General features: G+C 33.1%; 1 protein-coding gene and 1 long non-coding RNA gene across 3 annotated transcripts; both read right to left on the reverse strand.

Annotated features, from left to right (window-relative positions):
- On the reverse strand, nucleotides 17,572-17,964 carry LOC109842166 (oleosin S1-2). Its single transcript, XM_020411072.1, has one exon. The coding sequence runs from the start codon at nucleotides 17,962-17,964 to the stop codon at nucleotides 17,572-17,574; it is 393 nt and encodes a 130-aa protein (XP_020266661.1).
- Nucleotides 18,736-19,329, reverse strand: LOC109843384. 2 transcript variants are annotated; one of them, XR_002247655.1, is made up of 3 exons: nucleotides 19,263-19,329; nucleotides 19,102-19,177; nucleotides 18,736-19,013 (listed from the first exon to the last, which is right to left on the reverse strand). It is a non-coding gene; the product is annotated as an uncharacterized LOC109843384 (long non-coding RNA). The 2 variants fall into 2 exon arrangements; XR_002247654.1 differs by having other exon boundaries at nucleotides 19,102-19,183; nucleotides 19,263-19,292.

The raw sequence follows: 20,147 nt of genomic DNA on the forward strand, positions 1-20,147 counted from the left end.
CCATTTAGAGTGAGGTCCTTTTTATGCTAAAATGGTGATATAGTGATTACAGAGTCTAAAAGTCAAAGAAGAAATTTCTACAAAGAAAAAATAATTTAATGTGTCAAATTAAGAAGTAATTTGTAAATTATACATGGGCAGTGCAGATAACTATAAAAAGTAATATATATATATATCTTCATAAAAACTTCATAGTGAGTGACCAACTATAATCATCCTAATTTAAACATAATTAATTATTATTTTAGTTACTAATTTTATACGTTTAGCTATGAAATAAATCTCCAGAAAAATAGAAATTGAGATTGTATTATGTTGTAAATAAATAAATAAATGTTATTAGAGCTCCTATTTATATTAAATTTAAAAATAATAATATAAATTATTAAGCATCAAATATTAGTTCATGTGAGAAAGTAAAGTAATCTATGGTCTATATGCATTTATAGTCAATCAATCAAACGTATTAAATTTATGATGACCACAACCAAAATTATATTTTGGGTTCACATTAAATATAATTTATAAAAAATAGTATATTAAATCAAAAACTTTTTAACCACTATATAAATTATCTAAAAATTTTTACATATATAAACTATATTGCCTAGGAATAGTGATGTGCGCACTTAACTATAGTCGAATAATCTTATCGTTATTGTTTCCTTTAATCCAGTCTGGTCTACTATTTGTGAGTTATAAACACATTAGTCTAGTACAACATCACTATTTATTAGTATCTTGAAGTCTTTAAAAGATGAGTGACCATTCAATTCGTAAAGAAATTTTTATATGAAATTTTTGCATATATAAATTACACTGCCTAAGAATAGTGATGTGTTGTACACTTAACTCTAGCCTAATAATCTTAAGAACGATTTACTCTTCAACATTATTATTAATTGACGTATTTATGCATTACACTGAAAACACAATAAAATTTTAGAAAACTACAAAAGAAACACCCAAAAAAATTTAAACAAATTATAAAAAAACATCCTAAAATTTTGTAATTTACAAATACACAAAACTATTAAACATTACATTAAAATCAAGAAATTACAAAAAAAATAAAAATTTTCAAACTTTGGAGAGGTAATTTGCAATGTGCGAAACTTTAAGGGTGCTTTTTCTATAAATTTAAAATTTAATAGATTTTCAATCATTTATGTTCTTTTCAAAAATTTATGGGTAATTTTGACCATGAAAGGTTTTTCCTAAATCTATACTTTTAAAGTGAGTATGATATTTTTTGTAAAATTTTAGTTTTCTAAGGGTTGTTAGTAATTTTGTATATTCATTTTTGTGTTCATAAGTTAGAAATTTTCATGATATTTTTTATAATTATGAATTTTAGGGATTTTTTAAACTTATAAGCATTTTCTACAGATTGTAAATTATTTATAGACTATTTATAATTTCTATGCTTTCAATTTACTATTGAGTTTGAAATTCTCAGGGTGTTATTTATAAATTTTGAATTTTAAGGTTTTGTTTCTAATTTTTGAAATTTTAATGGTGTTTTATTTAAATTATAAATTATGTAGGGGATATTTATAATTTATATATTTTTAATGTACTATTAGGTTAGAAATTATCAAAATTTTTATAAATTTACAATTCTGAGGGTTTTATTCTACAATTTATAGAAAGTTCAGAGTGTTTATTATAAATTCCATAATTTTTTAGGGGTTGTTTGTGTTATTTGTAGTTTTTTCGTGTGTTTACAAGTTTGAAATTTTGAAGGTGTTTTTTATAAATTTTGAATTTTTAGGGGTGTTTTTGTAATTTTTAAAACTTATAAGATATTTTCTCCAAAGTCAAAAAACTTTTATTTTCTAGCTAACATATATTTTTTAGATTTCTCACTGAATTAAAATAAGTAAAATTTATAATTTTTAGATGTTATAATAAAATTTTAAATTTTTAGGGGTGTTTTTGCAATTTCAAAAACTTGGAGGATTTTTTTACAAAGTCCACAAATTTTTAGGTGCCGTATAGCGTATGTTTTTTAGATTTCTCTATGAACTGAAATAAGTAAAGGATTTGAATTATATCAAATGTATTTTTTATCCAATAACATGTTAAGTCTCGTTTTAAATATAATAAATCATTTGGTTATTAATTCAAAGAAGATAAGATAATTAGAATAGATTATGATAACAATGTAATATTTAAAAAAGTTGAGGGTAATACTGATCATGAAAAGATTTTCTTGAACTCGTACTTTTAAATGGTCGAAAAGACCTAAACATTCTAGTGATTAAATGACCCATAAATAGGAAAAATAATAATTGAAATAAAATTATATTTTAATTGAATCTAACAAGACACTTCACAGAATGAAGCATAAAATGGATCTAAGAAATTATTAAAATAGAATTAAAGAAACTAATTTAAAAAATATGAGATCGGGGGATAGAGGGAGAGAAGACCTCACCGACATAAACTCTATTTCTCTCCGAACGTGACAGCAAATTTGGTGGAGAATGTGCAAGGAGAAAAGTGAATATAATAGGTGACAAAGTGGGCGTGCTTACATAAATAAGTTATTAAGATATTCGTCCTAAAATCTTAATAATCGAGCATAAATTATAAGCTATTAACAATCGAGCATAAATTGAGCATAGATAAAGTATGCTCGATTGTTAATAGCTTAGGGAACTTGGGCAATTTAAAACTCTTTGAAATTGCCTAAGAGTTTTTTGACCACCTTCAAATACTGAGTCATTCTCGAGTCTTTAGCTTCGTAATCTCCCATTACTTAATAGACGACAAGCCGAGAGTCGGTCAGGATATAGACTTATCCTTAATTGCTAGGGCGGCTTGGCTCAGAGTCCTGATATGAGGGCTTCATATTTGGCCTCGTTATTTGAGGCTAGAAATTCAAAAGCGATGGAATATTCATGTATGGACCCATTTCGGCCCCGTAGAACAACTCCAGCTCCATTGCCCCCTTCTTCAGATGATAATAACCACCACAAGGAAGTTCTGTTTAGAGATATAAGTAAGCAAAAACCATCAAAGTGGAACCGAGGAACAAGTTTTAGTAAGGAAATAAATCAAATATACTTAATCATGATATTTGACCACGTGCATTGCACGTGCATAAAGAAATTTTTATATGATTTTTTTGCATATATAAATTACACTACCTTAGAACAGTGATGTGTTGTACACTTAACTATGGCGTAATAATCTTAAGAACGATTTACTCTTCAACATCATCATTAATTGACGTATTTATGCATTACATTGAAAACACAATAAAAATTTAGAAAACTACAAAAGAAACACACAAAAAAATTTAAAAAATTATAAAAAACACCCTAAAATTTTTGTAATTTACAAATACATAAAACTATAAAACATTACATTAAAATCAAGAAATTACAAAAAAAATAAAAAAATTTCAAACTTTGGAGAGGTAATTTGCAATGTGCCAAACTTTAAGGGTGCTTTTTCTATAAATTTAAAATTTAATATATTTTTAATCATTTATGTTCTTTTCAAAAATTTACGGGCAATTTTGACCATGAAAGGTTTTTCCTAAATCTATACTTTTAAAGTGAGTATGATATTTTTTGTAAAATTTTAGTATTCTAGGGGTTGATAGTAATTTTGTATATTCATTTTTGTGTTCATAAGTTAGAAATTCTCATGATATTTTTTTATAATTATGAATTTTAGGGGTTTTTATAATTTTTTAAACTTAAAAGCCTTTTCTACAGATTATAAATTATTTATAGACTATTTATAATTTATACGCTTTCAATTTACTAATGAGTTTGAAATTCTCAGGGTGTTATTTATAAATTTTGAATTTTAAGATTTTGTTTGTAATTTTTGAAACTTTAATGGTATTTTCTTTAAATTATAAATTATGTAGGGGATATTTATAATTCATATATTTTTTAATGTATTATTAGGTTAGAAATTATCAATTTTTTTATAAATTTACAATTCTGAGGGTTTTATTTTGCAATTTGTATAAAGTTTAGAATGTTTATTATAAATTCCATAAATTTTTGGGGGGTTTTTTGTGTTATTTGTAGGTTTTTTGTGTGTTTATAAGTTTGAAATTTTGAAGGTGTTTTTTATAAATTTTGAATTTTTAGGGGTGTTTTTGTAATTTTTAAAACTTACAAGATATTTTCTCCAAAGTCAAAAAACTTTTAGTTTCTATCTAGCATATATTTTTTAGATTTCTCACTGAATTGAAATAAGTAAAATTTATAATTTTTAAGATGATATAATAAAATTTTAAATTTGTAGGGGTGTTTTTGTAATTTCAAAAACTTGGAGGATTTTTTTACAAAGTCCACAATTTTTTAGGTACTGCTTAGCGTATGTTTTTTAGATTTCTTTATGAACTAAAATAAGTAAAGGATTTGAATTATATTAAATGTATTTTCTTTATCCAATAACATGTTAAGTCTCATTTTAAATATGATAAATCATTTAGTTACTAATTTAAAGAAGATAAGATAATTAGAATAGATTAGGATAACAATGTAATATTTAAAAAATTGAGGGTAATATTGATCATGAAAAAATTTTCCCGAACTCGTACTTTTAAAAGGAGTATGATACTACAAAGATAAAGTTGTTGCGGTGGAATGGTGATCATGGCCTCGTGGAGAAGCCTAAAAGTTCTCGGCAGATCTTAGTCAAGAAATGTCTGATGACGGCGTAGGGGATTGTGTCTATGAGATATCATCTAAGGGGCTGTTTGGTTGGCTAAAAACAGGAAACTTAATTATAAGGTATTCATTTTTTATAATACATTTTTATGTTTAGTTTACTTTTTAAAACCAAGAAAAGAAAGAAAAGAGATGAGATGATATGAGTTATTACTATATTATTAGATAATGTGACTCGTTTTAAAAAAAAATTAATTGTTATGAAAGAATATGGATGTCCATTTAGTTTCCCAAGAAGTTGATATTCCCCTAGTACATTAATCTTTTTCCTAGAACAACACAATGCATGTTCTTGAAAGACTAAGTTTATGAATGAGTAATTAATATGATTCATGTATCATCATCTTAGTTTGTATATAAATAGAGGTATTCCTACCTCACTTTGTGATAGCAATGAAGAACGAATGAAATAAAATTTCTCTCTACTTCTCGTCTACTTTTCTTCTCTACTTCATTAGTTTTACAACACGTTATCAGCACGAGACTTTACCATTGAAACAATCTTCTTCAAATCCATTAGATTCATCGTTGGGCACGTGTTGATATTTTGGATAAACTTTCGAGGTATAATTTCTCTTTCCAATTCAATTCATTTTTCACTATGACTAACCTTACAAAACAAGAATTTACGCCACTTGATATTTCTGGAAAGAACTACTTATCTTGGATGTTAGATGTTGAAATATATCTTGCTACAAATGGTATTGAAAATATTATTGTGAAAGAAAATGAGACATCAAATCAAGACCATGCCAAAACTATAATTTTCCTTCGCCATCATTTACATGAAGGATTAAAAACTGAATGTCTAACTATAAAAGATCCACATACTATGTGGAATAATTTGAAGGAGAGATTTGACCACTTGAAGTTAGTCGTGCTCCTAAAAGCCCGGTATGACTGGCTTTACTTAAGGCTATAAGATTTTAAATCAATCAGTGAGTACAATTCTACAATGTATAAAATTACCTCTCAATTGCAATTGTGTGGAGAAAATATCACTGATGATGATATGTTAGAAAAGAAACATTATGAGGAAATATGCTACCGGTGTGGAATAGAAGGCCATTGGTCCCGTACATGTCGTACGGCAAAACATCTTGTTAACCTCTATCAGGCATCATTAAAAGGGAAAGACAAAAATGTCGAGACAAATTTTATCTATCAAAACAATGTTTATGATGATCTTGATGATATCACACACACCTCGATGTAGCTGATTTCCTTGAGCAACCTGAAGTTATGAAATGATCTCATGACAAATACTCGATATTTTGAATTTTGTTATTTTCACATCTTTTATGAATTTGGTAATTTATGGACTTTATTGATATTTATTTTTGTTTGTAATTTTCTTTGTCATTTCTTCCTAAAGAAGAAATGGATGCCAAATATTTGGGATCAAACAATGGTGATGATAATACTTGTCTCATTGATAGTGCTACTACACACACTATACTTAAAAACATGAAGTATTTTTCTCATTTGAAAATGGAAGAAACAAATATTAACACAATAAGTGGTAGTGCTAAATTGATTGATGACTCCGGAAGAGCCACTGTATTTCTCCCCGAAGGAACTAAAATTGCCATAAATAATGCACTACTCTCGATAAAGTCTCGAAGAAATTTGCTAAGTTTTAAAGATATCCGCCGAAATTCGATAAAGTCTCGAAGAAATTTGCTAAGTTTTAAAGATATCCGCCGAAATGGATATCATATCGAGACGATGAATGAGACAAATGGTTTTAAAGATATCCGCCGAAATGGATATCATATCGAGACGATGAATGAGACAAATGATGAATACTTATTATAAATACCATTTCTGAGAAGAAATGCGTATTAGAAAAGCTATCTTCTCTATCTTCTGGTTTATATTATACAAAAATAAGTGTAGCTAAATGTATCACCTTGACATTCTGGTTCTATAATGATGAGGTGAATAATTACAAATTCACATTGCCATTCATTGAAAAATAAAAAAAATACTAAATTCTAATGAATTCTCATGTGTTGCTTGTTCCTAAGGGAAGTTAATTTTTAGACTATCACCAACGAAAGTAGGAACTGAATCCCCTGCATTTCTAGAACGAATTCATTGTGATATATGTGGGCCTGTAGATCAACCATATGGACCATTTAGATATTTTATGGTACTAATTGATGCATTAACAAGATGGTCACATGTAAGTTTATTATCTAGTCGCAACCTAGCGTTTGCGAGATTGCTTGCTCAAATAATTAAATTGTGAGTATAATTTTTTGATTACCCCATTAAGAAAATTCGTCTAGATAATGCTAGTGAATATTCATCACATGCCTTTGATGATTATTGCATGGTTATTAGGATAAGTGTTGAACATCTTGTAGCTCATGTTCATACATAAAATGGTCTAGCCGAATCATTTATTAAACAGCTTCAATTAATTGCAAGACCATTGTTAATGAGGTCTATACTTCCTTTATCTGCTTGGGGACATGCTATATTACATGCAGCACTACTTAGGCCGACAAGTTATCATATTTATTCTCCCTTACAATTAGTTCTTGGTCACGAGCCCAATATTTCTTATTTAAGATTTTTTGGTTGTGTGGTATATATTCCTATTGCACCGCCTCAACGTACTAAAATGTGCCCTCAAAGAAGATTGGGAATATATGTCGGGTATGAATCACCTTCTATAATTAAATATATTGAACCATTAACAGGTGGTTTATTTACTGCAAGATTTGCAGATTGTCATTTTGATGAATCATATTTCCCGACATTAGGGGGAGGTAAAGATCAACCAAAAAAGAAAATTACTTGGAAAATATCATTATACTTTCTTGATCCTCATACAAAAGAATGTAAACTAGAAGTTCAAAAGATTATACATTTACAGAAAATTACAAACTAATTACCGGATGTTTTTAGTGATTCTAGAAGAATTACTAAATCGCATATTCCAGCAGAAAATGCTCCGATTAAAATTGATATCTTTAGTGATTCTAGAAGAATTACTAAATCGCATATTCCAGCAGAAAATGCTCCGATTAAAATTGATATCCCAGAAGGACAAATTAAAAGTGCTAACGAATCTAAAGCACGCCTGAAGCGTGGTAGACCTCTTGGTCCCAAAGATAAGAATCCTCGAAGGAAAAGAGGATCGAATGATCAAAATATTGCTAATGATAAAATTCAACATCCTGAAAAGGTTGCTCCTGAAGAGCCAATTCCTGAAGAGAATGAAACTATAGAAAATTCAATAAATTTTGTCATTACGAGAAAGAGTTGGAACCGAAGATAGAAAATTCAATAAATTTTGTCATTACGAGAAAGAGTTGGAACCGAAGAGAAGTAATTGTCGATAATGTATTTGCATATAATGTAGCACTTATTACGAGAAAGAGTTGGAACCGAAGAGAAGTAATTGTCGATAATGTATTTGCATATAATGTAGCACTTAATATTATGGAAGAAGATGAGGATCATGAACCCAGATCGGTTGATGAATGTCGGCGAAGAATGATTGGTCAAAATGGAAAGATGCGGTCCAATCCGAATTAGATTTATTGGCTAAACGAAAAGTTTTTGGATCTGTAGTCCAAACACCTGAAGGTGTAAAACCAGTAGGATATAAATGGGTATTTGTGAGGAAAAGAAATGAGAGAAATGAAATTGTGAGATATAAAGCAAGACTTGTAGCCTAAGGATTTTCACAAAGACCAGGATTTGATTATGATGAGACATATTCTCCAGTAATTGATGGAATTACATTTAGATATCTTGTGAGTTTAGCAGTACATGAAAAACTTGATATGGGTCTGATGGACGTAGTCACTGCTTATTTATATGGAACGTTAGATAATGATATCTATATATAAATCCCTAAAGGATTTAGCATGCCTGAAGCATGTAAATCAAATCCTAGAGAAATGTACTCCATTAAGTTGCAAAGATCTTTGTATGGACTCAGACAATCTGGACGAATGTGGTATAACCGTCTTAGTGAATGTTTAGTCAAAGAAGGTTATACAAATGATCCTATATGTCCATGTGTTTTCATAAAGAGGAATGAGTCAAATTTTGTGATCATTGCTATATATGTTGATGATCTTAATCTGATTGGAACTCCTGACGAGCTCCAAAAGGCGATTGAATATTTGAAGAAAGAATTTGAGATTAAAGATTTTGGTAAAACTAAAATTTGCCTTGGTTTACAAATTGAGCATTTAGAAATGAGATTTTTGTTCACCAAACTGCTTATACCCAGAAGGTATTAGAATGGTTCTACATGGATAAAGTACATCCATTAAGTATCCCGATGGTTGTCAGGTCACTTGATCCTGCTAAGGATCCTCTTAGACCAAAAGAAGAAGAAAAGATTCTTGGTCCTGAAGTACCATATCTCAGTGCAATAGGTACTCTAATGTATCTTGCTAATTGTACAAGACTGGATATATTATTTTCTGTGAATTTATTAGCAAGATTTAGTTCATCTCCTACAAAACGACATTAGAACGGTATAAAATATATTTTTCGCTATCTCGAAGGAACAATTGATCTTGGCTTATTTTATTCTTATAATTCTCGACCTGGATTGCTTGGATATGATGATGCTGGGTATTTATCTGACTCGTATAAAGCAATATCTCAAACTGGTTATTTATTTACATGTGGTGACACCGCTATTTCATGACGATCTACGAAACAATCAATTGCTGCCACTTCTTCAAATCATACTGAAATAATTACAATTCATGAGGCCAGTCGAGAATGTATTTGGCTAAGATCAATGATCCACTATATCCGGAAGAATAATGGATTGTCTCCTGAAAATAAAAATCCTCCAACTAATTTGTTTGAAGACAATGCAGCTTGTATAGCTCAATTAAAAGGAGGATATATTAAAGGAGATAGAACGAAACACATTTCACAAAAATTCTTCTTTACATATGTTTTGCAAAAGAATGGTAAAATCGTTGTACAACAAATTCGATCGAGTGATAATCTGGCAGATTTATTCACCAAGGTATTACTGACTGTAACTTTTGAGAAATTGGTAAAAAATATTAGAATGCGTCGGTTGAAAGATCTCAAATGATATTTGAATTAGGGGGAGAAACTAATACACAAGAATAGTGTACTCTTTTTCCTTCGCTAGGATTTTTTTCCCACTGGGTTTTTTCCTAGTAAGGTTTTAACGAGGCATATTCTTTGTGTAATGTTGAACATTCAAAGGGGAGTGTTATGAAATAATGTGGATGCCCATTTAGTTTCCTAAGAAGTTGATATTCTCCTAGTACATTAATCTTTTTTTTAGAAGAACACAATGCATGTTCTTGAAAGACTAAGTTCATGAATGAGTAATTAATATGATTCATGTATCATCATCTTAGTTTTTATATAAATAGATGTATTCCTACCTCAGTTTGTGATAGCAATGAAGAACGAATAAAATAAAATTTCTCTCTACTTCTCGTCTACTTTTCTTCTCTACTTTATTAGTTTTACAACATTAATCAATTTTTAGTGATTTTTTATTCTATTTTTTCTTTAATTTTAAGAAATCAGACAAACATGCCCTAAATTTGTAGATTTTGAATCTATTCCAGTATATAGTGTATCATATTTAATATTCAGGTTAGTTATTTCTATTCCATTCTATTCCATTCGATTGCAAGGGAGAGAATGAAATGAAGCGACTTAGAATATTAGTTGTCATAAAAATGGTTTTCATAAATCTTTTTCTGTATAAGGGTTTTTTGGTTATGCTTTTTGGGCTTGAGGTAGGGATGAATGACCCAACTTAATGGATGAATGACCCAACTTAATTTGGTTCCCCCAAGCAATTTTCCCAAATGATTTTCATAGCAATGGATTTTAAAAGAAAATAGCGACCTTCAAAAGAATAGTAGAATCGCACATAGCTGCATGTTTATTTCTCTAAATTAGAATAACCGTATACAATAACTAAGGGTCAGTTTGGTTACCGATGCGTTTGGGCCGTTTTCGTTCTGTTAAAAAAAAACACAAAACGCGTTTGAGAACTGTTGTGTTTTTCTGTCCAAAACCACAACAAAGCCCAAATTTCAACGGGTTTCTCAAAACTACATAAAGGTGTTTTTCTCCCGTTGTTTTCATTTCTCCCAAAGCATCAACCCAAGCTGTCAGATCTCAGCTTCGTCGTCGCCCAAACTTGGCCATCGGGGTGTCACCCAAATATTGGTCGTCGCTGTCACCGTCGCCGCCTTCTAAAGCTTGTTGTCATGGTCATGGTCGTCGCCGTCGCCCAAGCTTCAGATCTGGTCCCTTCCGCCGTCGCCATCGCCTCCAGATCCCGTCGTCGTCTCCCATAGATCCCGCTGTAACCATTCTCAACTCTTGATTTGATTATTTTTTACTTTTTCCGAATTTATGGATTGTTTTGGCAATTTATTCACTCCTCTCCCCTTCATTAACTCCCACTAGCAAGATTTTGAATGACGGATTATTTGGGAGCGGTTAGTTAGGTGCATGTTAGCGGGCGATTTTATTACCGCTATTGTGCGCCTCCGCTCAGATCTCGAATGAGGAAGAAGAAGAAAAGCGGGAACAAGAGAGTCATTGATGCTTCTTTAAGAGATTCGATCTTTGTTTATCCTTCCTCTTCTTCTTATTTGAGTGAAGCTGAGGGTTCTGGTAGTTCAATGGAGTCTTCTGAAGCTTTAGCGAGCAATAGAACAGTAATGGAGCTGCGAGCTTCATCTATGGCATCAATGGAGATGGAGAGTACTGGCCCTAAAGGAGCTAAGAAAAAAATGGCAATGGAAGAGATTTTGACTAAAACAAAATCTATTTCTGAACCTAATCTGCTCAGATCTGGTTTTGATCGTCAGTTAGATTCCTCTTGGGCTGATGAAATGGAGGAGGTTAATGTGAAGAATATAGAGGAGTCTACGGAGGAGTTTGATGATGATGTTGAGATTTTTACCCCCTTTGTTGCTCAATCTTCAAAAGAAACAGATCCAGTGGTGACTGAGAATATTGTGATTTCCCCTTCTGCTAAAAAAGAAAAAGGAAGTCTTGAAGTTCTGGTAGGAGAAGATAAAAGGAAGGATAAGATTGATGAACTCAATACAGGGGAGGAAAAGAAATCTTATGTCAGTCTCTTTGCTGATAATAGGAAGCCAGGTAAAGGACTTGATCTAAATTTCATTCCAAGTTCTTCTTCTAATGCAGTTTCTTTCTCGGCTGAAGAATGGAAGGAGGGTGAACAATTCTGGAAACATTCCTTAATTGGACATGTTATAGGTCTGAATGTTAAATTCAGATCCATGGAAACTTTTATTAATAAAGCATGGGGTAGGATAACTATTCCCAAAATTTCTCTACTCAAGCAAGGGGTGTTTTTATTTGATTTTCAGTCTGATCAACAGATGAGGGATGTATTAGATGCTGGCCCTTGGTTTTTTGGCTCAAGACCTTTGATACTTAAACCATGGTCTACTGAAGTTGATATGGATAAAGTCCAAGATTGATCCTATCTTATGTGGATTCAGCTCCCAAATCTGAAGCTTAATTTGTGGAGTGCTACAGGAATCAGCAAAATATCTAGCCAAATTGGTTGGCCTAATACAACTGACATGCTCACTGCCACAAGGCAGAGATTAAGCTACGCTAGAGTCTTAGTTGAAGTTCAATTGCCCTTGAAGGAACCTTTGCCAGACTCAGTGGATCTAATTGGGCCTGATGGAAAAAAGTATAATCAAAAGATTATATATGAGCTTAAGCCAAGGTGGTGTTCAAATTGCAATATAATTGGCCATGACACTGATAACTGCAGAAGACAAAAGTTGAAGAAAATATGGGTTCCTGTCAACAGAAGGGAAAATAATGCAGCAAATGAATTGCCAGCTAATCCTGTATCTGTCCAGGATATTAGAAAGGATATCTTGCCAGCAAAACAAATGCAACAAGAAAATGTTCAATCCAGTTCAGGCAATAATAAGAATCATGCACATATGGAGACAGAGGCTAACCTGGGGGTGAATAATCCTACACTTCCTGTTACTGCAGTAAAACATGCACAACAAAAAGTGGCTGATACTCAAAATGTCAGGCAGGGGGATTTTGGATTAGCAACTCTGCATCAATTTTCTTCCCCTACAGTAAATGCTTCAGGGTTTACAAGTGTTAGCAAAACAAATGTTGCTAGAAGAGTAATAGCTAAAGCTTCAGGGAATTCTATTCAGGCATCTCATTTCTCACCTCTGGGCTCTCAAACTCTTGATTTTGATCCCTATTATGTTGACAGGGGTGGAAGTTAGTAATGCACTTCTCAATTTGGAATATCAGGGGGTTTAACAAATCCCCTAAGCACTTGATTGTGAAGCAATTCATACATGATTATAAACATTCCTTTTTAGCCCTTCTAGAGACAAAGCTTTCTTCAGCAAAAATGGATGATATAGCTCATAAAATTGCTAAAAATTGGGAATGGACTTCTAATGTTCAGGAAGCTGGCAATGGGAGGATTTGGCTCCTCTGGAATAAAGATATTCTTTCTGTTCAATGTGTCAGAGCTTCAGTGCAATTTATTACTTGTTCTATACATTCAAAAGACAGCAGAATTTCTTGCTTAATGTCTATAGTCTATGCTCTCAACCATAGAGAAGATAGGAAGTCACTATGGCAGGACCTCCAAAACTTCAAATCATCAGTAAACTGCCCTTGGTTAGTCGGGGGAGACTTCAATGCTATTCTCAGTGATGAGGAAAAACTGGGTGGTAAGCCAATTTCTGAGGCAGATACTGAAGATTTTCAGAATTTCATCTCCTCTAGTCAGCTTACACATATCAAGACCACGGGGTGCTTCTACACTTGGAATAATAAACAAGGGACTGATACTAGAATATGGAGCAGATTAGATAGGGTATTGGTCAATGAATCTTGGATCCTACAATATACATCAAGCCAAGTAGAGTTCTTGCAACCAGCTTATTCTGACCATTCTCCAGCACTTTTGATAATTGAATATGAGATTTTCCAGGGGAAAAAACCTTTTAAGTTTTTCAAGATGTGGACAAAACACCCAGAGTTTCTCTCTACTGTCAAATCTGCTTGGGATAAGGAGATACAGGGATATTACATGTATAAGATACATTCAAAGCTCAAACTTCTCAAGCCAATGTTAAAGGAGCTAAATAAAAGGAACTTCATGAATATTAGTAAGCAGGTGTTAAGAGTCAAGCATGAGCTTACTGATACACAATATAAGTTGAGCACTGACCTGTTCAACTCTCATCTTATTCTCAAGGAAAAGGAATGCTTAAAGAAATATTCAACTCTACTACAATGTGAGGAATCTTTTTACAGACAGAAAGCTAGCATCAATTGGGCTGTGCATGGTGATAAATCTACTCAATTCTTCCACTCAATCATGAAAGCTAGGAGACATCATAACAGGGTGCTATCCCTCTATATTGAGAATGATACTAGAACTTCTGATATGCCTACAATCATCAATGAACTAACTGAGTATTATAAAAGTCTTCTAGGTTCTTATGGTAACTGTGATGAGCCTAATCCAAATGTCATTGCAAATGGTCCTATTTTATCTGCAAATCAAAGAAGTTTGCTAGCAGCTCCTGTCACAAGGGAGGAGATTAAACAGGCTGTGTTTACAATGTCAGATGACAAAAGCCCTGGGCCTGATAGATTCAGTGCTTCTTTTTTCAAAGCAGCTTGGAGTATCATTGAAGATGAAATATGCAAAGCTATAGAGGAATTTTTCCATTCTGGTAAACTTCTTGGTGCCTTTAACTCCACCTCCATTACTCTAGTACCTAAAATTCTTAACCCAAGATCACCAGCTGATTATAGGCCTATTTCATGCTGCAACTGTATATACAAGATTATTTCCAAAATCATTACTGCAAGAATACAGAAAGTGATTGGGTACTTGATTGATAATGCACAGAGTGCATTTGTAAAGGGAAGGCTCATCTCCAATAATATACTGTTGGCTCATGAACTTCTCAAACACTATGGAAGAAGACATAATTCTCCAAGAGCTGTTCTTAATGTTGATCTGAGGAAAGCTTTCGACATGATAAACTGGGGGTTCATCAGACATATGCTGACAGGGCTTGGATTTCCTAGCAATATGATCAAGTGGATAATGGAATGCATTTCAACTCCTAGATTTTCATTATCACTAAATGGTTCCTTGCATGGATACTTTGAGGGATCTAGAGGGCTAAGACAAGGGGATCCATTATCTCCATTTTTATTTGTCATAAGTATGGAATATCTATCTAGAAAACTGAAAACCCTCAGCTCAGACAGAGGATTCAAGTACCATCCAAAATGTGCTAGAATGAATATTACTCACTTGACATTTGCCGATAATCTGCTGCTTTTTTGTAAAGCTGATTTGGACTCAATAGCTAAGATACATAGCTGTTTTCAAGAATTCAGCAATGTCTCAGGGCTGGAGGTTAATTCTAGTAAAAGCTCAATCCTCATGAGTGGTATTGATGATAACGCAAAGGTGCAAATATGCACATTCTTAAACTTCACAGAGGGCTCCTTGCCAATGAGATATTTGGGCATGCCACTGATCTCTAAGAGGCTCTCCTTTCTTGATTGCTCTCCTTTAATATCTAAAGTCTCTGATCAACTCCAATCTTGGCAGAACAGGAGACATTTGTCATATGCGGGAAGAATCCAACTAATAAAATCTGTTATCATGGGAATTCAAATCTATTGGACAAGCAACTATATCCTTCCGATAAAGGTTTTAGAAAAGATCGATAAAATGTGTTCTGCTTTCCTATGGGGGAGCAAAATACATCTAGTTTCCTGGTCAGAAGTATGCAAGGATAAAGAACATGGAGGATTGAGTCTCTTCACTGCCAGGTATTGGAATTATTCAGCAGGTATTAAACTACTATGGATGATACATGCTAAAAAGGATTTATTGTGGATTAAATGGGTCCATGAGAACTATTTACAAAATCAGAGTATATGGCAAATTCAACCGAGGAAAAATGACTCTTGGATGTGGCGCCAGCTCCTAAAAGTGAGAGACTTGGTGATCAACAGATTTGGAAGTATGGGGAATATTCAAGGTGTTCTTGATAGCTGTCTCAAAGATGGTAACATTCAAATCTCTTCTATATACAATGCTATTTCTTACTCTTCAGCTACTGTAAACTGGTCGAAGTCAGTTTGGGAGGGCTTGCACTATCCCAAACACTCTTTGATAATGTGGCTTGCCATCCTCTCGAGGCTGCTGACTAAAGATAGGCTATATCGCATGAAGATCTTGGAAGCTAATCAGAATCAATGTGTATTGTGTACAGGCTCTGCAAACAGGCCTGAATCTAAAAAACACCTCTTCTTCGAGTGTCAATACTCAGCTTCTGTCTGGAATGAAATGATGGAATGGTTAGGCTTTGCATGGAGATCATGTGGTTGAGATTGTGTGATGAATTGGTTTAATAACAACCTGAAGGGTCTAGGATTTATGAAGAAGATGAAAAGAATGGTGCTGTCAGCAACAATATATTGGATATGGAAGGAGAGGAACTCAAGAATTTTTCAGCAAAAACTGTCAGCAACAATATATTGGATATGGAAGGAGAGGAACTCAAGAATTTTTCAGCAAAAATGTAGAAGTCCCGATCAACTTGTGAGGGAGGTGAAGATTTCTGTCCTTATGAAAGTGCTGCAAGAAAAAGTTCCAGACCATTTGAGAGAAAGAATAAATAGTTTGTAAATAATTAGTTTATTGTTCTTGGTTGCCAGACCATTCTGGTTCTTCCTGTGCTCTCATTTCAAAAATCGGGAAAATGAATAAAAATTTTTCATTTACCAAAAAAAAAAAAAAAACTCCCACTAATCCCCTTCCAATTTCGGTTCACATGGTTTGTTTAATACGAGGGCTATGAGCCTTGTTTTTGTTGATTTTGTTTGGACGTGAGAGGAGAAACTGAAAGGAAACAATTTGATGAAATCTAGAAGAAATTTGATCTCAAAATGCTTTATTTTGTATTATGGGTTGGTTTTGATTTTAATTTTCAGTATGGAAATTTTGGTGGAGAGGAGGAGAAGGGAGCAGGTTTGTACTTTTAATTCAAGATTTGATTTTTTTTCATTTCAATCATCAATTTGTGGAAAATTAGGGTTGAAGATCAGGAGGAAAATAATCTCTTGAATCGTTGACATCATGATCTACCTCATAGATTTGATTTTGGCTAGATTCTGATTTGTCTTGTGATCATCCTCACAGCCAAACTTAAGTCTTAGCACAAAACCCCTTGGTACTACACTTGCTAGTGTTATCTCTTCTCAAAACTACAACGGTGTTTTTAAAACACTTTAGGAGAAAAAACAAAACATCAATGTGTTTTTCTAGAAAAACACAACACCAAAAACACATTGCTAACCAAACAAACCCAATTAAGTTAAACTTATTTGTATAAATTTTTAGCAATTTACCAAGGATTCCTAAGGATCCTAGATCTAAGTCTACTTGGATCCATGTCAAGAGAAATCATGAGCTGTCAAATACAATTAAAAATACATTAAAAACTTTGATTGAGATAACAAACATTCCTTCAGCTCATATCCATAACAAATTACCCAAATTCATAAATATGCCCGCAAAGTCGCACGCTTAAAATCAATAATTAAAGATTCAATCGAATTCACTACCTCAAAAAGAGAAAATAAATAATAATAATAATACAATTTTAATATTGAACTACATTCTTCAGGGGGGTGTCGGGGGTCCGGTGGGGAACAAATAAACAAAACAAGCATTACATTCTAATTAATACATAATAACAAGGAAAAAAAGAGGCATAAACACATAAAAACAATTAAACTAATTTAATTAACTCCTCTCCGGCCAACTAATCCTAGGCTCATAAGCACCCCCTTTCTTCTTCAAATACTCCCCGAAGTCCATCCCTCCCCCCTCCACTTTCTCCCTCGATACCCACCCAATCCCACCCGGCAGAATCCCGACACTCCTAAAGGCCCAAGTAAGCGTCGAAAGCCCAGCGAAGCCCATGATAACAGCGACGCCAAAGCTCACCATGGAAGCAGCAAGGAGAAAGGCAGCAGGAACTATAATCGGGCTGAAGAGAAGCATGAGGGGCGCCGCGATGAGGAGGAGGGTCGTGGTTGCCAGCAGAACGAAGCCCATCATGCCCAGCAGAGGGCCGCCGACGATGACGCTGGCGACTGTGGCGTACAGGACGGTGGTGCCCGTGATCTCTGCCATTAATTTTTTATACTCTCTCTCTCTCTCTCTCTCTCTCTCTCTCTGAAGTTTGTATGGGAGAGGATGCGATGGGGGTGTATATGTACAGAGGTGGAGGGAGGGAGGGAGGGCATGGCACGGCACACGTGTGAGAAGCTCAAGTCTTTGGATCGACGCGTGTGGAGCTGGTGACGTGTGTGTTTCTGTAGATGCCTATCCGTAATGTTTACTGTTTATTAATGTTACCATAGAAAAATTTGGCTTGTTATGGTTGCATGTTTTTCTATAAAGAGAGTTTAATACCTCAAATGAAGAGCATCCGTCGTAAAGTCACAAAGGTATGGCATGATCCGAAAGATCAAATAAATTTTTCTTAGAAAACCTTCTAATCTGAATCCTTCTTTTCTTATTACTATTTTTTTTTGGAAAATTGCTTCAAGACCCCAAAACTCAATTTCTATTGTGCTGCAGCCCCCATTACTTTCCCTAAATGTACTGCAGCCCCTCCTTTTAAAATAAACTAGTTGGATTGCACGTGCAATGCACGTGGTAAATTTTTAAATTTATTAGTTTATTATTGATTCATTTTATTATAATTTATTTAATTTAATCCATGTTTCAAACAAATAATCCTTATTACAACATAAATAATCCTGAAAGTAGAAACCCCTGTAGGTTTTAAACAAATGTCTGTACAAGTATTATAGTAGTTTTTAGACGGTGAACATAACCAAACAAGAAATGCAAATAAGTTCATTGTTATCACGTTTCATAAAATAAGGCGTTTTGAGATGAGCACCCAGCTGAAAGCAAAAACATTTAATCAATAATTCATAAAACATTGGCAATCTGTTTTTTCAGAGGAATACATTCACAACTATACCAAGAGCACTCCCTGCCAACAAGAAGACAATCTTAGGGATTAGAGAACACCAATACAACCACACAGATTGTGAAAATATCAGATACATACTTGGCACATAATTTCCAAGAGCAATGATAGCTGCATAGAAATAATCGAAAGAGAAGTTCCACTTGTTTGGCATCCTAATGAAGTATTTTTCAGAGGCCTGCCATTACCAAAAACCAAAGGATGAAGTCATTCCCTCATGATAGCAAATAGATGAAACCCAATCTAAAATGAAACATTTTTGGTACCTTGATGTAGGCCAGAGCTATATATATCATGCCGACCTCGCTTGTGATGCCAGGAGGGTATAAGATCAAAAAGGTGCTGTATCTGAAATTATATACTCACATTTAAATTACATGAACACATGTAAACAAGTAGGATTATGTCAAATGCAACAAACGGGTACCTTAGCCATAAGAGCCAGGATGATGCAGATCCAAACACATACTATATGACTAAAAATATTGTATTCTTGTGATTCAACAAATTGCATAACCTAGAAAAAAATCTGACATGCATAAAAAACATAAGTTTCTGCCAATAAAATAAAATAAAATAAAATAAACAAAACAATCTCTGTTTAACAGCTTGACTAAAATATCATACATATGAGATTGCAATTGCCTCATCCAGTCCTGGGGGAGGTGAGTCCAGTAACTCTCCTAGTTTGAGTTCTCCTAGCTTAACCATAACAAACTAAAATATAAGTAAAACACAAGAAACATATGCAAAAACCTCACCATATAGCAAATCCGTCTGCCAACAAATAAATTTCATATGCTGGCATAGAATATAAGAAAAATGCATAACTATGAACAAGGAGATATAATTCCACTTGTATGAATGGCATAGAATATAAGAAAAATGCATAACTATGAACAAGGAGATATAATTCCACTTGTATGAAAAGAATCATTGAACCTAAAACTTGAGCAAATCGGAGATATAATTCCACTTGTATGAAAAGAATCATTGAACCTAAAACTTGAGCAAATCGCACACTTAAGAATGAATTCCCTAAAGTAACTTTCAGCTTATTATAGAGAAAGAAATGTGCCAAAACATGTAAACCTTATGTGAGAAAGTACTGGAATAAATAGTACTCTTGAGGACTTTAATAGACAACAAAAAAAATGAATTTCTTTTAGTCATTGTTGCAATCTATGATGTCATTAAATTCTACCTGGCCAGCAAGCATTCCAAAATCTCATTATATGATTGCTTAGATTTAGGTTCCCGGTCATTTTTGTAAACAACACCTCTCTAGAGGAAACTTCATAAAAAAAGATCA

The sequence above is a fragment of the Asparagus officinalis genome, chromosome 5 (genome assembly GCF_001876935.1).
Source record: "Asparagus officinalis chromosome 5, Aspof.V1, whole genome shotgun sequence".
In the NCBI taxonomy this organism is placed as follows: Eukaryota; Viridiplantae; Streptophyta; class Magnoliopsida; order Asparagales; family Asparagaceae; genus Asparagus; species Asparagus officinalis.